This window comes from Panicum hallii, chromosome 4, assembly GCF_002211085.1.
Source record: "Panicum hallii strain FIL2 chromosome 4, PHallii_v3.1, whole genome shotgun sequence".
In the NCBI taxonomy this organism is placed as follows: domain Eukaryota; kingdom Viridiplantae; phylum Streptophyta; class Magnoliopsida; order Poales; family Poaceae; genus Panicum; species Panicum hallii.
The window spans coordinates 43,382,550-43,399,794 of NC_038045.1; the positions used below are offsets into that span (position 1 = coordinate 43,382,550).

Consider the following 17,245-nt stretch of genomic DNA (forward strand, 5'->3'; position numbering starts at 1 on the left):
AAGGCAGCTGCTTCCCTCACTTGCCTCTGCCTTGGGCTCACCCAGACGAGCCGCCTGGCTCGCCGCCCCGCCTCGGGCTCATGCCGCCAGCCGCCTACACTCGCACAGCCGGCCTTCACCCACACCACCCGCGAGTCTTTCCGGAGGTTAAAAACGGTAAGCGAGGAGGAGAAGCATTGGAGAGCTAATTTTTTAGGCTCCTCCTCCACCAAATAGCTCTAGAGAGCGGGATTTCGAGGGCTTTATCATCGGAGTCGTTTTGCTCCGCCCCGTTTGGTAGGGCTTCAGCAGAAGCCGGTGAAGGAGCTGAAGCTGGAGCCCTCCCAAAGAGGGTCTTATAGTCTAACATGATTCTTATATGTCTTTCACAAGATATGAGGATTAATTTTAGCCTATTAGGCCTATGTTCCAGCCCACCAATAATAGGCTCACACATACATGCAAGCTATTTTTCTTTTCTTATTCCTATCCATATAATGAATAACGTTTATTGGATTACAATTTTGAATGTACCTTAATATTTTTTTAAAACTTGATTTAACAATATGTGGAACCTAAGTAAATATTTCAGATAAACTAGTCCAGCACATTTCATTTTATGTGGAGACATTGAAACATTATATCCAAAATATTGAACACATATTTTCAAAACGTTGAAGTTACAAATTCCGAACGTTGATTTTCAAAGTAAGAAAAATAAGTTAAATTTGCTAATGTTGGATGTATTTTTGTCTCATTTATACTGAACAACCTTTTAATTATTTTTAACTTGAGATAGCGAGAGATTGATAAATATTTAGCTTTAATGAATCATTACCCTAATACACTTCTCACAATCCAATTCGATTCTTAATTATTCGTAACTCAAAATTATTTAAATATAAGCTCGATCCTTAAATTATTTAATCTAAATATTTAGGCTGTTTTATCACCCCTAAGTGTCACAGACGCAGCTCCAGATCCAAGCCGTCCATATCCTGCCCCTCCTGCAGGCCACCTTCATCGCCACCATCCAGCACCGCCGCCGCCCTCTTCCTTTGGCGTCGTCCATCTTCAAGCAGCGGCAGCAGTGTCCTCTTCTGTGCGCCATTACCACCACCAGAGCCAAGCTGGAGCGTCGTCAGATCAGCTCGCACAGGCCCCAGCTGATTCACCGAGCAGGCCGCAACGCGCAGGCCCGGCGCAACACCCACCGTCGCGTTGCACGGCAATGGCATGAAAGTGCAGGGATGAAACGGCGCCATTCCCCAGCAAAGCTGCGCCGCAGGCACCTGCGCTGCCTGAATTTTGGGCACTGCCGACCAGATCGCCATGGTTGGAGTTGGACCATGGAGGTCAAGGCAAGACGGTCCCCCTATCACCTGGTTACTCAAGGGGTGGATAAATGGCAAGAAAGAGGGGTAAGGTGCAGCTACCGCCAGACTATGGTTGGTGGCGCTCGAGCTCGAGCCTTGCACTAATGGCAGGCCATGGTGACCGAAGCCTGTGTCACCCATGGAACTCTGGCTGCCACCGCCACCGCCAGCCGCCAGCTCAACAACCTGGCCGGCCGGGAGCAACTGACCGGCGAGCCTGGTGCGTGCGTGGGCGCTGCAGTGACCGGCCATGGCTTGCTGGGTCGGGAAATTCTTGCCGCACGCCACGCACGGGAAGGAGGTGCGCTTCGGCATGCGAGGAGACCTCGCCCCCGCAGGCTGCAAGTGCGAGGTGCCGCTTGGGCCCGAGGAATGCCCCGGCGGTGATGGTACCGTCGCACCAGCAGGGACGACGAGAAGGCGCCTCCCGGAGCAGCCATCCCGTGCGGACATGTTCGTCGGCGGCGAGGAGTGTTGGCCGATCAGCGCTGGCTGCCAAGATTGTATTGTGGGTTGTCGATCCTAGGAGACGGATTGTATATAGGCGGACGAGACAACGAGGAGGGCATGGATGATGAGTCATCTGATATCATGTTTTTGTACTATGTGGCCGGCCATAAGCGTGGTCCGGAGGACATTGCCTAGGTGCGTGTACGCGTGGAGGACGAGTTGTGAGCCAAGTAACGCATGTATGTGCCTCCCTGCATTGCATCCAACTATTTTCAGTCAAGAGTTCAGTTTCTACTCCTTTTTGGAACTGACGACTAACACTGTGCGTTTCATGGAAGTTGATCGAGACCGTGAACTTTGTATTTTGGACACATGTGGAGTTGAAATTAATTAAAACTGTACAAAAGAAGTAGGATAATTTGTGAATACAACTGTGGTATGCAATAATTTGTTCCCATTTTCAAAATTGTGAGAGTTTTTCCAAAAGTTGTCAGCGTAAAAGTGAAAGATCGATGCTTTTAAACAGCACATGAACAAAATGTGCATGTACACGTGCACGAGAGGCTAAGCAAAAATGAAGGATCTCATCTTGTCTGGTTATCTTGTTTGAGCATGCATATGTCTCCATTTGTGTATGGGCAAATATGCATGCATACGTGCCTAGGATTCCCGTAATAGTTTTCTTATCCTCTCACCTATAGCACACCTAACCTAGATAAGAGATGCTTTCCTGGTGACCAAATTGTGATGTGGAATTCTAACCCAGGATAAGTTGTGACCAAGTGGTACTAAAAGGCCTCCAAGGACGACGGCCGTTAAATCCATTACCAACTTTTTGGTCAGTATATAACTAGCGAAGGTCATTTCTCCAGTAGTGCAGTGTAACCAAAACATATACAATTAATACATAGATATCATTGATTATTTCATTTTTTTTCTCTCGAGTTGGAATCGAACATGTATAGTGTTCGGACATAGATACAGAAGAGGGTTGTGTGAAGAATTCACGATAGATATGAGGGTTGTCTCAGTTATGAATTTACGATATAGATGAGGATTGTCTCAGCTACGAAGTCATGATAGAGATGAGGATTGTCTTAGCTACGATTATAAATGAATGTGTATCAAATACTAGACAGGTCGACTATCGACAAAACGTTAGTTGGTCATGAATATTTATTTGACATCGAGTGAAAACAATAACCATATACATCAAGCATCAAGCATGCTCTAATCGTTTGGCCACTCTAGAAGTACAAATTCTAATTACATTGTGCTCTAACCATTTGGTGAATTATATGCGCTCAGGTATACCCTATACGGCATCAATTCTAGCTTCATTACATAGAAAAAAAATGAGAGATAGCCATACAAAGACATACCAATTATCAAACTATTGAAATATTTTTTGTACTTTTAATCAAAGACAAACTTATCACATAAACCAATAAAATTTAAACATTTTGTAATTTCCGGCAAATTGAAATGTTATACTTGATGTTCCTCAAATCCAAATTGCGATGCTTTTTATGGCATCCACTGTAGAAAACATTCACCAAGCAAGGGCAAGTGTCGCAGTAGCTGAAAAGGTTGGGAAAAAGTACAAAAAAACCTTGCTTAAAACAAAGGTCCTACCGAGATTTGAACTCGGGTTACTGGATTCAGAGTCCAATGTCCTGACCACTAGACCATAGGACCATTTCTGTCTTTAGTCAAGATGAAACCTTTTTTATCTACATTGCACAGTCGACGGCAACCCCAATTCTACTGATATCCTGTTCTGCTGCTCGAGCCTAACAGCATGCATGTAACCCTGTACAGAACGGAACGCAGCTCCTGCATGATAGATCTCACGTGATAATCCGACACTTATATGCCTGGTTACTGCTTGTTTTTGTGTGTGCGCGCGCAGGGAAACAAGTTGTTCATTTGCCACTACTTCTTTCATGCTTCCAAAATCCAAACCACAGGAACAGCAGCTTGCCTTCAAGTGCTGATGAGTTCCCCTAAAAAATAAAAATGTGCTGGGGACTCGGGATGATGGAGAGCGGAGGGGACCATTTGATGGGTAATACTAGTCATCAGTTGGGATAATCTTGAGAATTTGAGATGCTCTGCTAGTTCCTTACCGCTGGTGAATTCCTAGCTAATTCATGTCTATATTATTTGCTCCGCCCGCTGCCAACGGGTGTCCACAACACCCAAGTCTGTGGGCCCCAGCACGCCAGGTATGCAGATTGCAAAGGCCAGTCTCCTTCACTGGAGACCTCGAGTACGCCTGCCTCTCCGGCTCGACAAATCGCTGTGCTGGTGCTGCTGCACGCACCAGTGTTGATCCTGCCTTGCTGGCAAAACGGAAACGCTGGAGCGCTGGAGATCATGCTGGTAAAGTGCTGCGCCTGGCGCGACAACTAGCTAGGCTACCTCGCACCCCTCGATCAAGTTTCCTCGGAACCCCTGGCCGTACAGCCGTCGCCTTCCACCTCGGCAATAATCTAATCTCTCCCTCTCTCTCGTGAGAGAGAGAGAGCGAGAGAGAGTCAGAGGCCGAGGGAGAGTCGGAGCGGCATCTTCCCCGGCATCTCATGAGCTCCGCCGCGCCGCGTGATGTCAACGCGCACGGCCGCGTTGTTTAAACCCCCGCCAACCGCACGCAGCCGTCACCAGTACGGCCGCCATCACTGGCTCGCCGGTCGCGCCCGATAAAGCCACGCATTCATTCCGTTCATGGAGAGCCTGCATCTCTAGCTGCTGCTGCTGCTGCTGCTGCGTAGTCCTCTCCGGTCGGCGACGCCATGCCAGCGATCCGGGTGCTGACGGCGCTGGACCAGGCGCGGACGCAGTACTACCACTTCAAGGCCATCGTCATCGCCGGCATGGGCCTCTTCACCGACTCGTACGATCTCTTCTGCATCGCGCCCGTCATGAAGCTCATCGGCCGCGTCTACTACGAGCCCCCGGACGGCAGCGGCGGCCCCGGGGTGACGCCGCCCGCCGTGGTGTCCGCCACCGTCGGCGTCGCGCTGCTGGGCGCCGTGGCGGGGAACCTCGCCTTCGGCGCGCTGGGCGACCGCGCGGGCCGGCGCCGCGTCTACGGCGCGTCCCTCCTCCTCATGGTCTGCTCCTCCGTCGGCAGCGGCTTCTCCGTGTGCCGCACGCGCGGGTGCGCGCTCGCCAGCCTCTGCCTCTTCCGCTTCCTCCTCGGCGTCGCCATCGGCGGGGACTACCCGCTCTCCGCCACCATCATGTCCGAGTTCGCCAACCGCCGCACCAGGGGCGCCTTCATCGCCGCCGTCTTCTCCATGCAGGGGTTCGGGATCCTCGCCAGCTCCGCGGCCACCATGGCCGTCGCCGCCGCCTTCGACCGCTGCACGGGCCGGCGCGCCCCGCTCGACACGCCGGAGGCCGCCGACCTCGCCTGGCGCGTCATACTCATGATCGGGGCCCTCCCCGCCGCGGTCACCTTCTACTGGAGGATGGCCATGCCCGAGACCGCCAGGTACGTTACGCCGCACTGTGATTTGGATTGATTAAAAGGTGCATTGTGATTTGATTTAGCCTTTATAGGACAGCTAGTAAAGGGTTCTGTTAGTGTTCTCCTTGACTTGGAGCGAAGTAGGAGATGAACGGTAGGGGTTGGAGGGCACCATCAGCGGAGGTTCCCGACCATTCAAATAGGTTCGGATGATGTCGGGAGGGAAAAAGTATACAGAAAGTGATTGAACTTTTCTTAGTCGAACTACGACCTTAATTAAAGTACCAAATATCGATCACTGTATTAGCAGATAATTATAACTATATGCTTTGGTGTTACTACTAATAAACAAATGTCTGAGTTGAAGAATATACGGTGCGATACCTGGGATCTATCCCGAGCATAAACCGTTGCTGCAGATCACCCAACAACTGCCGTGTGCCACCTACGCAGGAACCAGGACTGCTTCCTTAGTCGTCGGCAGCTGCTGGTTTTTTTAAAGTAAAATATACAATCGGACTTTAAATTTGGTTTGAGGTGTCATCCAGATTCTCAAACTTTCAAAATACGCATTTAAATTTTTAGAAGATGTTTGGTTCCCTGGGGTTTAGACCATGTCACATCGATGTAACAGGCTTAAAATAAACCCTCGGGGAACCAAACATTCCCTTAAATATGCTAATCGTATTATGTGAGGTCCAAATTATAGTTTTTTAAGCTAAACATGAAGTTGTATAATTTATTCAACTAAGAAATTATATACAAAACATATACATAAGAAAAATCATAACAAGTTTACCTATACAAATATGTTCCAATACAAAAGATTTGTATAAAAATTTATATGAAAATAAAAATTATATGACAAAATTTGTAAAAAGAGAAAATAAGAAAAGATAAATTTTGGAGGAAACATTAGAAAACATTTCGGACATAAAGTTTTAAAATAAAATTTTGGAGAAAATTTCAAAAATACACGAGTTGAGTGCAAAACTTAAAAATAAGATTAAGGCCACATGTTTAAAATACTTCCATCTTATAACTTAAAAATAGTGATTAGAACTTTACGTGACACAATTAGCAAGTTTGAGGATCTAAATATGCATTTCGGGAGTTTAGGGACCTAGGTGACACTATATGACAAGTTTAAAGTTTAAGGATCTAAATAAGCGCTTAGCTCGTGTGATGGTGATTTTGAATCATCTAGCATTTTGTTTAAGCTAAACGCTTATTAACTCTCTTGGCTCAGGCCTCAAATCACGATCACAGCCTCACAGGATTGGTTATAGTATTTTTTTTTCTAGCTAGGGTAGCACATACTATCATCAACTTTCCTCTGACCCACGAGCTTCTAGAACCAATCAAATTAATAAAGCCTGCAGCTTGATCATAATATAACAAATTTTATTCATATCCTGGATGATGTGCTGATTACTCCGGATCTCTCAATAGATTAGTGTCAAATTGCTGGTCAAAATTCCACCTTGTAAACCACACCGATATCCTAAACGACATTTATTTCGAATATGAAGAATATTTAGAACCCGTGGGCATGGGTAGTATCCTTTAATGTCATATGTACAAGACTACTTTATTACAACATCTCCAGCAGTCCTTCCAATAAATATCTCCCAATAACGTATTATTGGGACATCCCGTACCACTTTCATAGGTTATTTAGGGAGATACTTTTATAGGTGCCCAATAATCTCATCCCAATAAAACTACTCCCTCTATTATGAAATATAAAGCATTTTGGTTTGTTTTAAGTCAAACTTCTCTAAGTTTGACCAAGTTTATAAAAAAGAATAATAATATTTTAAATATCAAATGAGAATAATTAGATCCATTATGAACTATGTTTGCATAATTTACTCATTTGCTATGTTAGGTGTTAATATTGTTCTCTATAAATATAGTCAAACTTAAACTACTTTAACTTAGGACAAACCAAAATGCTTTATATTTCAGAACGGAGTGAGTAACATATTGGGAGAGCCAAAATTCTTCCTTTATTTGAGGGAAGTTGTGGTGAAATATTGAAACAACCCAATAACGGCATTGGAAAACTGTTGGAGCATATCTTTTTTTATTGGGGAACGGAAGACCGTTGGTGATGCTCTTAGAATATCTCCAGCAGTTCTCCATATAGTATTGGGATGTTCCAATACCACTTTCATAGATTATTGGGAGAGATGTTTTTATAGTTCCCCAATAAGCTTATCCCAATACAACTAACATATTGGGAGAGTCAAAATTCTCGTTTTATTTGAGGGCAATTGAGATGAAATATTTGGACAATCCAATAATATTAAGGAAAGGGATTTGAGAGAAATTGGGATGAAATATTTGGACAATCCAATAATATTAAGGAAAGAGGGGAGATTGTAGGGAACTTCTGAAGTATATCCTCTTCCCAATATTGGGAATATTACCAGTTTATTGGGAAAATAGAGACAGCTGGAGATAATGTTAGATGTATCAATTAGCTTCATGCCTTTATTATTTTTTGCAGCGTACGTGTGACAGTCTTGCTCACCCAAAAGTGATCGTCATGGCTGGTGCTGGACATGTCCTTGGTGCAGGTACACGGCGCTGGTGGAGCACAACGTGGTGAAGGCGACCAACGACATCGGCCGCCTCCTCACCGAGCTCAACCTGGGCGCGGTCACCGAGGAGGAGGCCGCCGCCTTCCGCCGCGCCGCCCCCGCGCCGCCGCAGCTCGGGCGCGCTGCTTCACCGCCGGCGGCGGCGTCCTACGGCCTCTTCTCGCGGCGCTTCCTCCGGCGCCACGGGCGCGACCTGTTCGCGTGCGCGTCGGCGTGGTTCCTCCTGGACATTCCCTACTACAGCAGCACGCTGTTCCAGTCGCAGATCTACCACCCGTGGTTCCCGCCGGCGGGGCGCGTGAGCGCGTTCCAGGAGGCGTTCAACGTGGCCAAGTTCCAGGCCATCATCGCCGTGGCCTCCACCATCCCGGGCTACTTCGCCGCCGTCCTGCTCATCGACCGCGTCGGCCGGCGCGGGCTCCAGATGGCCGGGTTCCTCCTCATGGCCGTCTTCCTCTTCGCGCTCGCGGGGCCCTACGACCGGTACTGGCGCGGCCACGGCGCGGACGCCTGGTACATCGTGCTCTACGCGCTCACCTTCTTCTCCGCCAACCTCGGGCCCAACACCACCACCTTCATCCTGCCGGCGGAGCTCTTCCCCGCGCGGTTCCGGTCCACGTGCCACGGGATCTCCGGCGCGGCGGGGAAGCTCGGCGCGCTCGTCGGCGCCATCGGGTTCCTCTGGGCGTCGCAGGACCGGGACAGGAGGAAGGTGCTGGCGGGGTACGAGCCCGGCATCGGCATGAAGTACGCGCTCATCATCCTCGGCGGGATCTGCCTGCTCGGGCTCGCCGTCACCTACGCGTTCACGCCGGAGACCATGGGGCGGTCGCTGGAGGAGAACGAGAGCGAGAACGACGACAGCCGGAGCCACGCCACCGGCGAAGGCGATGCCGGCCAGCAGGAACTTGTTAGTAGTGAGCTGCCAAAGAGCCCGACGTCCGTGGTCAGCTCGCACGTCAGCACGTCACCGATCCATCCACACCGGTTCTCTGTCTGAAGCCTGCTGCCATATAGTGCTCTACATTTGTATACACGAATGCAAGTTTCATTAGTTTATTGGTATAAATAGGGGTGGTAAAATATTTTAAAATTTGGTCTAGATTAGAGCCGGATCTAAAAGGATCGAACTCTAATCTTATAAATTTTAAACTAAAATAAAATATATAAGAATTAAGTTGGATCGTAAAGAGACCCCTAGAACCATTATCCGTTACCACCCCGTATAAAGCAGCCGAAAATTAATGTTGAAAAGGCTCTGGGTTGCCAGTTTCATGGATACGTTGCACAAAGTTGCATGTGCTCATAGAGAATATACATGATGTTTGCAACTTCGATCATCACGCAGCAACAAGCAATTTTTTTTGAAAAATTAACAAGCAATTTTCATGTGGCTAATTTAAACCACTTGGCTGAAAGGCCACACGTTCCAGTAGGCAGATGATGAGACAAATTTGTTTGGGCTAGGTTGCATTTCAAAAAGGAAAAGCGCATCCTGACTATCACACATAGGCCCAGCAGCCCACTTCAGACGTGGGCATCACCGCATCAGCATCCCTTTCCGCGGCAGCAGCATCTGTGGCGGGCGGGCGGCGCTCTCTTCTTCAGTTCTTCCTCTGCTCGCACCAAAAAGTTCCAACCCGACCAGAGGCATCAAAACATCTTCCGATCTTCGCCTCCAGCGGCCGCCGGAGGATCCGAAGGAACCCGATCCGCGGACGAGGGGGGCTGTCAGCCGCTCGGCTCGCGGCGGCTGTGGGCGCCATGGAGAGCTCGTCGCCGTCGGTGCCGTTCCCGCTGCTGCAGGCGCCGGTGGAGAGCACCTACCGCGCCTGCACCATCCCCTACCGATTCCCCTCCGACAACCCGCGCAAGGCCACGCCCGTCGAGATCCAGTGGATCGACCTCTTCCTCAACTCCGTCCCGTCCTTCAAGTAAGGCCCAGCGCTTGATTCGATCCGGTCTCCGTCCCCTTTCGGTTGTCGCGGCGGTTCGGGCTCACCACCGTCCCCTTTCGGTTGGCACTTGCAGGCAGCGCGCCGAGAACGACCCCACCGTGCCCGACGCGCCGGCCAAGGCGGAGAAGTTCGCGCAGAGGTGTGTCCGTGTGTTTGTGTGTGCGCCGCTTTGACTTTCCTCTTCTGTGCACTGGATCAGTGATCAGTACGGATTATTGCTCATGCTGCTCCTTTATACCTTGGTCAGGGTAGTTGTTTGTTTGGCGGGCATGTTAGTGTAGTTAGTAGCCTGAGAACTGAGATGCTAGTCAATGGTGTTTGCGTCTGTGTTTTGGATGCAAACCGCCATCTCAGGTAGAATTGGCTAGTCTGCAGTAGCTGCATTGTCAACTCATTGCTCTACTTGTAGATGCTAAGATTTGGAAAACGCCCTGCTTTTGCTCTCTCTGGCATGTGGCTCTCAGTTGCTTGCAAAACATTTTGACGCCGCATGGAATTCACATGTGACTGCTTGTGATCAGACAAGTTTTTGCCATGCCAATGCCTTGATCTACCAGCGGTTTCCATGCAGTGTTACTTGGACACAAACACAGTTTGTAAGAACAGTGAAAATGTTACATGGGCATGCACATGGGTGACGGGTGTCGGAATCTAACTTTTTTGGGTGTCTGATTCTGTATCATTTTTGACACATGTGTCCATGCAATGGTTTGCATGGTAGCCTACTATTCTCTGAAGACAAAGGATATGAACAAGCATTGTGAACTGTCTGCATAGCCAGCCTTTTTGCTGCTACCAAAGTTTCTCTTATTTGAGAAATAAAAAACCTACCAAATTCATTGGATAATAATTATTTGCAAGAGACAGGTCAGACTTCGTGTGGAGAGAGGAGGGTACACTGCCAGTATTAGCGCTTGGAAAACATGTGTCATGGTTTAGAAAGTAGAATGTACCAACTAAAGCTAATTTCCGTTGGGCATTGGCCGTAACTGAAATTAGAATTGCAAGCTGGTTTGGTATTCCAATAGGGAATGAGTGAATGCTTATATACCAACATGATGGTGCTACTGAAATATTGTTTTGGTATGGGGCAAAGATTGAGACATGTGGCAAGAGTCATGATATCCACTTGACTTAGAACTTAGAAGGCAGATCAGCCTGATAATGTTGGCAAAATATATGGTGTATGGTTTTCACAGTTTGCGGCAAAATTTGTCCAAATGTGCATCCATCAGATTAGCTAGCCGAAAATTTATGTGAACAGCACAAATACTAAATTCTGTTAGTTGTAACCAAGATTACCATTTTATCGATTGACCACTAATGGATTATTTTGGGAGTAGGGGCTTGTTGAACAGTATATGGTGTAGAAAAAGATTTCTAGGACTGAAATGCACTGAAATCTAAAAAATGTTTGGACAAAAATGGTGCTCCCTCCCCCAGATTATATGGAACTATTCATCACATAGAGATCTATAATTTAGTTATGGACATGTTGTGTGGTGCAGGTACACAGCAATGCTTGAAGAGATGAAGAAGAATCCAGAGAGCCATGGGGGACCACCAGACTGCATAGTATGGCATTGATAGATGAGTTCTTTGAGAAATAATAGAAATGGGGATTACTTGTACTTACCTTTTAAAATGTATCTCAAGCTTCTTTGTAGGCTTCGTGAGCTAGTACTTAGAGAGCTGGGGTTTAGGGATATATTCAAGAAGGTTAAGGTAATCTATGTCAAATTCCTGTTGTAGTTCTTACTTCTTTTGGTGAAATTGTAATTTTCTATGCTCCTTTAATGTTTTATCATAAGTAGGATGAGGAGAATGCCAAGGCTATGTCACTGTTTGAGGGAGTCGTTCAGCGGAATGACGAAATTGAAGATGATGGAAAAAGAGTTGAGAACTTGATCCGGGGAATCTTAGCAGGAAATATTTTTGATCTAGGATCTGCACAGGTGTGTTGAGTTTCTTGTTGGGCTTCACTTGTTGTGGAACTTCCACTGTTGGTTTTCTGTCATTGTTGTTATGTGGAAGCTCAAGCAGCATTATGTCGTATCTCATATGTAGAATCAACAAAGCCATCTTGATATTATTCCTTTCTAGTTCTCTTTAAATAATAACATTTCTATTGTTGAACAAATGCTCTTTCTTCTGTATTCCACGAAACTATTACATGCATGGACTTCTAATAACTCTTTTTTTCTTGTATTTTGAAGCTTGCAGAAGTTTTTGCTAAAGATGGCATGTCGTTCTTGGCAAGTTGTCAAAATCTTGTATCTCGACCTTGGGTTATTGATGACCTTGATGCATTTAAGAGCAAATGGACCAAGAAATCATGGGAAAAGGTATTCTTTTATTGCACTGTAATTTTATTGCTACATGTCAACCTGGATGCCACATACAGCTGGATGTATACAAGATCTGTTTTATTCATGTCATCAATGTTCATGTGTAATTGCTTAATTTGTTATAGGCTCAGCATCACTGTTTATGCACAGATGTACAATATACATGTAAACAGTAAATATGATTGTGTATTGTTTGGCTCCTTTTTAACATACTATCAGCTTATGCTTCATCTTTACGAAAATATTTGAAGCTTACAACCATATAAGCCACTGCCGTTCTGGTTCCATGGCAATCTTAAGGTTGATAACTGTTACTGGCCTAGTTATTACTCCCACCTTTCACTATGTTTGTCTAGACTCTAGAGTACACAATGTGCATTAACCAAGGAAATATGAGTTCCCCCAAAAAAAAAATCAATGCAAAAAGCCATCCATACCCTATTAGCTAACACAGTACAACTAATTCTCTTCTTTGGAAGTATCAAATGAGGGTTAGAATGTGGAAACAGTGCAATGTCTACACTCCTGTTATTCTCAATGGACAAACATTATGAAACATATTCTCCTGATGCCATGGATAAACATAGCAAAGCATAGTGAGTACTGTTTAACAGTTGACACTTGAGTTATTAAGGTCCATTTCAAGTGAAGGAAAAGCTCCCTTGATTTGCGAATTGAATTGTTTCCTGTGAAATTTAACATTCAACAAAGCTTCTAGTAACTAATTTCCCCAATGGGATTTTATTTTTCTGCACATTGCAGAGATGTTAGTGATTTGCAATTTATATATCTAGTATTGATAGTATTTGGTAGAAATTCTGGATCAACAACACATGAACTCTGGGTGAAGCCCATTTGGAGCACAGCGTTTCATATATTATAATTTTATATTTCTACAATAAACAGCAACTTTTAGACTCTGTACATCATCGTAATAGCTATGAAATATTTTACAACATAAGTATATATGTATCTGATTCCTTTTCTATCAAATGTTGTAGGCAGTTATCTTTGTCGATAACTCTGGTGCTGATGTTATCTTGGGAATATTACCATTTGCGAGGGAGTTGCTCCGACATGGTGCAAAGGTTTGTATTAACTCTTTCATTCTGCTTTTGTTATAATCTTAGAGTTAGGACTGATCCCTGGAAGTCCTGGATAAGGTTTGGCCTATTACCTTTCTGTTTCAATCTGAATCCTTCACTTTAGAACACATTACTAACTTTACAACCTTTAATAGTGTTGAAATTAAAAATTGTAAAACAAATCATATTGAACTCCAGCTATGAGCCTGTGGCCCCTTAACTGTAATGAAAGCACATCACCTTTTTTTGAAATCACATTGTGAATCGACTGGTACTGTAGGGCTACTTTTAAGCTGTCCAATAACTTGCATGAATTATGTAACCTGGCAAGTTTTTCATATCGTCATATTTTAAGTCTTAGGACCTGCTTGGATACTTTAACTTTAGGAGCACTGTTCTCAAAAAGTAGCTGTATTGCAGTTGCACAACATGAAAAACTACATGGTTTTTGGATCTTAACTTTTAGAAAAGCCTGATTTTCAAATACCAGTTTCACTCTAACAACCACTTAAACATTTGCACCCTCCAACTAATTCATGTGTAATTAAAACTTGTTTTCATAAAAGCAAAAATCTGTGTTTTAATAAAAGTGAGTACAGCAGTTTTTAACTAAACTGTTTCTGGTACCTTACAGAAGACAGCGGTAGTGTTTTCTGCTTCTTGTGCGTTAGAAAAACTCATTGTCGATCAGAGATGATCCTAGTAGAACCAATAATCATACATATCCTCATTAGGGACCTGAGAAACCAATCAGAGCGAGCATGAAAAAAAAGAAAAGAGAAGGATGATGTTTGTGCAGCTAAGCGAGTGGGCACTGGAGACAAAATTTTAGTTGTACCATCCAAACAAAGCCATCTATGTATGACTATCAGCTTAAAACCATCTATGTTTGTGCAGGTGATACTTGCTGCTAACGACATGCCTTCAATCAATGATGTCACCTATCCAGAGCTGATTGAGATTATAAACAAGGTGAGCAGGAGAAAGGTTGTAAATAATCTCTGATGCAAGCATCTGACTCTTGTCTTTGCAATTGTTTTTAAGCTCAAGGATGCGGATGGAAAGCTTGCAGGTGTGGATGCATCCGACCTGCTTGTTGCCAACTCTGGTAACGATCTTCCTGTAAGAATCTATCAAACCTTGCTAGACCTTCCATTGTGGTGGCCTCGCTCTGGCATTATCTTAAAATACTAAATAATTACTGTTGATTCAGGTTATTGATTTGTCTAGTGTGTCACCAGAACTTGCCTTTATGGCAAATGATGCTGATCTGGTTGTCCTAGAAGGCATGGTAAGCTATTGACGTCCTTGTGCGTTTGAATGTCTTTGTTGAACAGACTCGCTGAATTTCTGGCCGTTTGTGTTGCAGGGAAGAGCAATCGAAACTAACCTATATGCACAAATGAAATGTGACTCGATCAAGATTGGAATGGTGCGTTGTCCCCCGCCCCCCCCCCCCCCCCCCCCCCCCCCCGCGTCATGTTATTTACAGGACAATGCCAACTAGTTGCAGATTATGATAGGAGTTTGCAAACAATGTTGCCTTATGTTTCAGGTTAAGCATCCTGAAGTCGCCCAATTTTTAGGAGGAAGACTTTATGATTGTGTCTTCAAGTTCAACGAGGCCTGAATGCTGATGTACCTCAGATAACTCCTGCCATCGCAGTTGCAGTTGCAGTCGCAGTGCTGTAATTTTTCTCGAGATCCGAAATGCTCGTTGGCTTCAGTAGAGATAGCAAGTGAAATAAGTTGCCTATGTGGCATCGTGGAAGTGTCAGCACTCAGCAAGGGTGGTTGCTGAATTGTTCCCTTGTATGAATTGGTGCCCAAATTGAAACTTCTGAACTTCAGGACGTATTTGTTCCCGTTGGTCTACAATGATTGTTTGGAATTGGTTGGCTAGCACTGATTGCTTTATATGTACTTTGACTATGCACTTGTACTGTCGTAGTTTTATATTTTTTTTCTTTTTTAGTATATGTAGCTGCATATACAATAAAAAAAATATCTATAGTGGTGCACACAAGGACACAGTTTTTCTTCCATAATTTTCGAAATGTTGTTCATTGATTCATTCAATTATTTTCGTAAGATTAGCAGACACGATGTTACCAGACCTAAGGAGTTTAAAGTCGGAAGGAAAACCAACAATGACTCCTCCGTTGTAACACTTTTTTCCCTTCATTCGTTTGCCCCATTAACCTACTTACAGCAGTTGTTTACAATTCTATATTGCTGATATTTTGTGTTTTCTTGTTTTTTCGAATGGGCATAACAGATCATAGAAATATTTTTTATTGTCTGACTATTTGCAGACTTGCAAGAGTCTTCTTCTTTTTAGGAAGGACTATTTTCTTAAAAAAAATACAATATAGACGCACACGCTCACAATATGCACACACAGCTCATAAATACACGCACGCAACTCTAGTCTTATGAGAACGTTTAAGAGACTGAGCCGGCAAATCTCAAAATTGACAAAGTCACTAGATATACTTACTATCGACAGGCACGTTGTCTACCACGGCTGGCAAATCTTAAGATTGAGAAATCACTATATATTAAAAATATCTCGTTGTCGATATGCACGTCACCTACCACTGAAAAAATAGAGCTGAAAAAATTAGAGCTAGTTAAATCCTATAATAAATTTAGAAAAATACGAGCACTCGTATCGAATCGAGAACTCGAACCCGAGTAACACAAGGAACGTTGCGAACTAAGCTACGCACACCGAGCCATCCATATGAGATTGGATGATTGCTAATGCGCTAAAAATGTAATTTTATTAGTTTAATATAATTATGGTGATATCAGGCAAAATAATAGATTGTTTGGGGAATATTACTCATTGCCATAATTATATATTATTTTTCCGTTTGGGTTAATTAGATTTTAACTATTACACTTGTCCGTTTCAAAAAAGGAAAAAAATACAAATTACTCCCTTCATGTCTAAAGTCCGGATAAGTTATTTTTTGTTCAATTTACTCCTACAAGCAAGTTAATAGGTCTAGTTTATGGGCGCATCTGTAATAGCGTGCGACTGGATGCGCCTTCGTAGCAGAAGGCAGGCCCACCACTGCGCTGTTGGCTGTTGCCCACGTGTACAGGAAGGAGTACATACAATTCCAAATTCGATAATAGAAAATCGTAATTCACATATTAAGTGACCCAACTAAATTCTAGTCACACCACTATATTCATTATGATAAGATTTCAGAATAATATTATACTAAAGTAGATTTAGATGGTTTTTCTAGTCGAAACAAATTTTATTGTTCCAATTATTCAAAAACAAATAAAAATATTTTGAAAATGTTGTTATGAAATAAATAAAAGTGTCCCATCAAAACAGTGATTGTTCTTGGAATAAAAAAATATTCTAAAAATAAAATTAACTGTTCCAAGAACAAAAATAAAATGATCTAGGAAAATATGTTCCAAAAATATCGTTTAAATATATTCAAGTATGATCTATGTTGACGACCAAAATTGGCACGGCTATGCAGACCGGTCAGACCGGTATGCACAAACCGGTCTGACCGGTTTGGATGATTTTGCCAAAATGCAGATTTGACTTCACCATTGTGCAGCTCTCGTTGAAACGATCAAAATTCGTATATAGAACGTCCGATTGGAGTTCGGATGAGGGAGTTATGACTTTGGGAAGACTTGACCCAAATCGGACTGGTCAGACCGGTTTTTCCTGTACATGCCGAGTTAGAAGTTGTATTTTGATATGAGATGTACCAGGGTTTCGACTTCTAATGGGGTAAGACCTTCCCTCCCTATAAATATAAAGGGCCACGGCCGATTGAGGGTATCCAATCGATCAAAAATATATCAATCTACTACTTTTCATTACTTTTTGTCTTCTCCAAACCCTAGCTCTTCCAACCCCATACTTGCTGTTCTTCCTTCATCTCTACAGCGTTTGAGGACGCTCTAGATAGCCTGCCGAC

The 17,245-nt window shown here is 44.2% G+C and overlaps 2 protein-coding genes and 1 non-coding gene across 3 annotated transcripts; 2 read left to right on the top strand and 1 right to left on the bottom strand.

Moving 5' to 3' along the window:
• Positions 1 to 3,431: 3,431 nt before the first annotated feature.
• Positions 3,432 to 3,503, bottom strand: TRNAQ-CUG. The gene has a single exon. It is a non-coding gene; the product is annotated as a tRNA-Gln (tRNA).
• A 1,097-nt stretch (positions 3,504 to 4,600) lies between these two features.
• Positions 4,601 to 9,119, top strand: LOC112890763 (probable inorganic phosphate transporter 1-10). Its single transcript, XM_025957618.1, has 2 exons — positions 4,601 to 5,304; positions 7,866 to 9,119. Exons 1-2 carry the CDS (start codon positions 4,601 to 4,603, stop codon positions 8,887 to 8,889), a joined length of 1,728 nt encoding a protein of 575 aa, XP_025813403.1. The 3' UTR covers positions 8,890 to 9,119.
• Positions 9,120 to 9,444: 325 nt separating this feature from the next.
• Positions 9,445 to 15,325, top strand: LOC112890860 (uncharacterized protein At2g17340-like). Its single transcript, XM_025957727.1, has 12 exons — positions 9,445 to 9,823; positions 9,921 to 9,986; positions 11,356 to 11,422; positions 11,504 to 11,572; positions 11,662 to 11,802; positions 12,064 to 12,192; positions 13,197 to 13,283; positions 14,178 to 14,252; positions 14,325 to 14,402; positions 14,494 to 14,571; positions 14,650 to 14,712; positions 14,836 to 15,325. The coding sequence occupies exons 1-12, from the start codon at positions 9,654 to 9,656 to the stop codon at positions 14,908 to 14,910; spliced, it is 1,098 nt and encodes a 365-aa protein (XP_025813512.1). The 5' UTR covers positions 9,445 to 9,653; the 3' UTR covers positions 14,911 to 15,325.
• The last annotated feature ends 1,920 nt before the right edge of the window (positions 15,326 to 17,245 follow it).

Excerpts from the sequence above, each read along its gene's own strand:
- LOC112890763 (XM_025957618.1), top strand. The coding sequence starts at position 4,601 with ATGCCAGCGATCCGGGTGCTGACGGCGCTGGACCAGGCGCGGACGCAG. Across the intron at positions 5,305-7,865 it reads GCCATGCCCGAGACCGCCAG|GTACACGGCGCTGGTGGAGC; the intron begins GTACGTTACGCC and ends TCCTTGGTGCAG.
- LOC112890860 (XM_025957727.1), top strand. The coding sequence starts at position 9,654 with ATGGAGAGCTCGTCGCCGTCGGTGCCGTTCCCGCTGCTGCAGGCGCCG. Across the intron at positions 14,253-14,324 it reads TGATTGAGATTATAAACAAG|CTCAAGGATGCGGATGGAAA; the intron begins GTGAGCAGGAGA and ends ATTGTTTTTAAG. Across the intron at positions 14,403-14,493 it reads ACTCTGGTAACGATCTTCCT|GTTATTGATTTGTCTAGTGT; the intron begins GTAAGAATCTAT and ends CTGTTGATTCAG.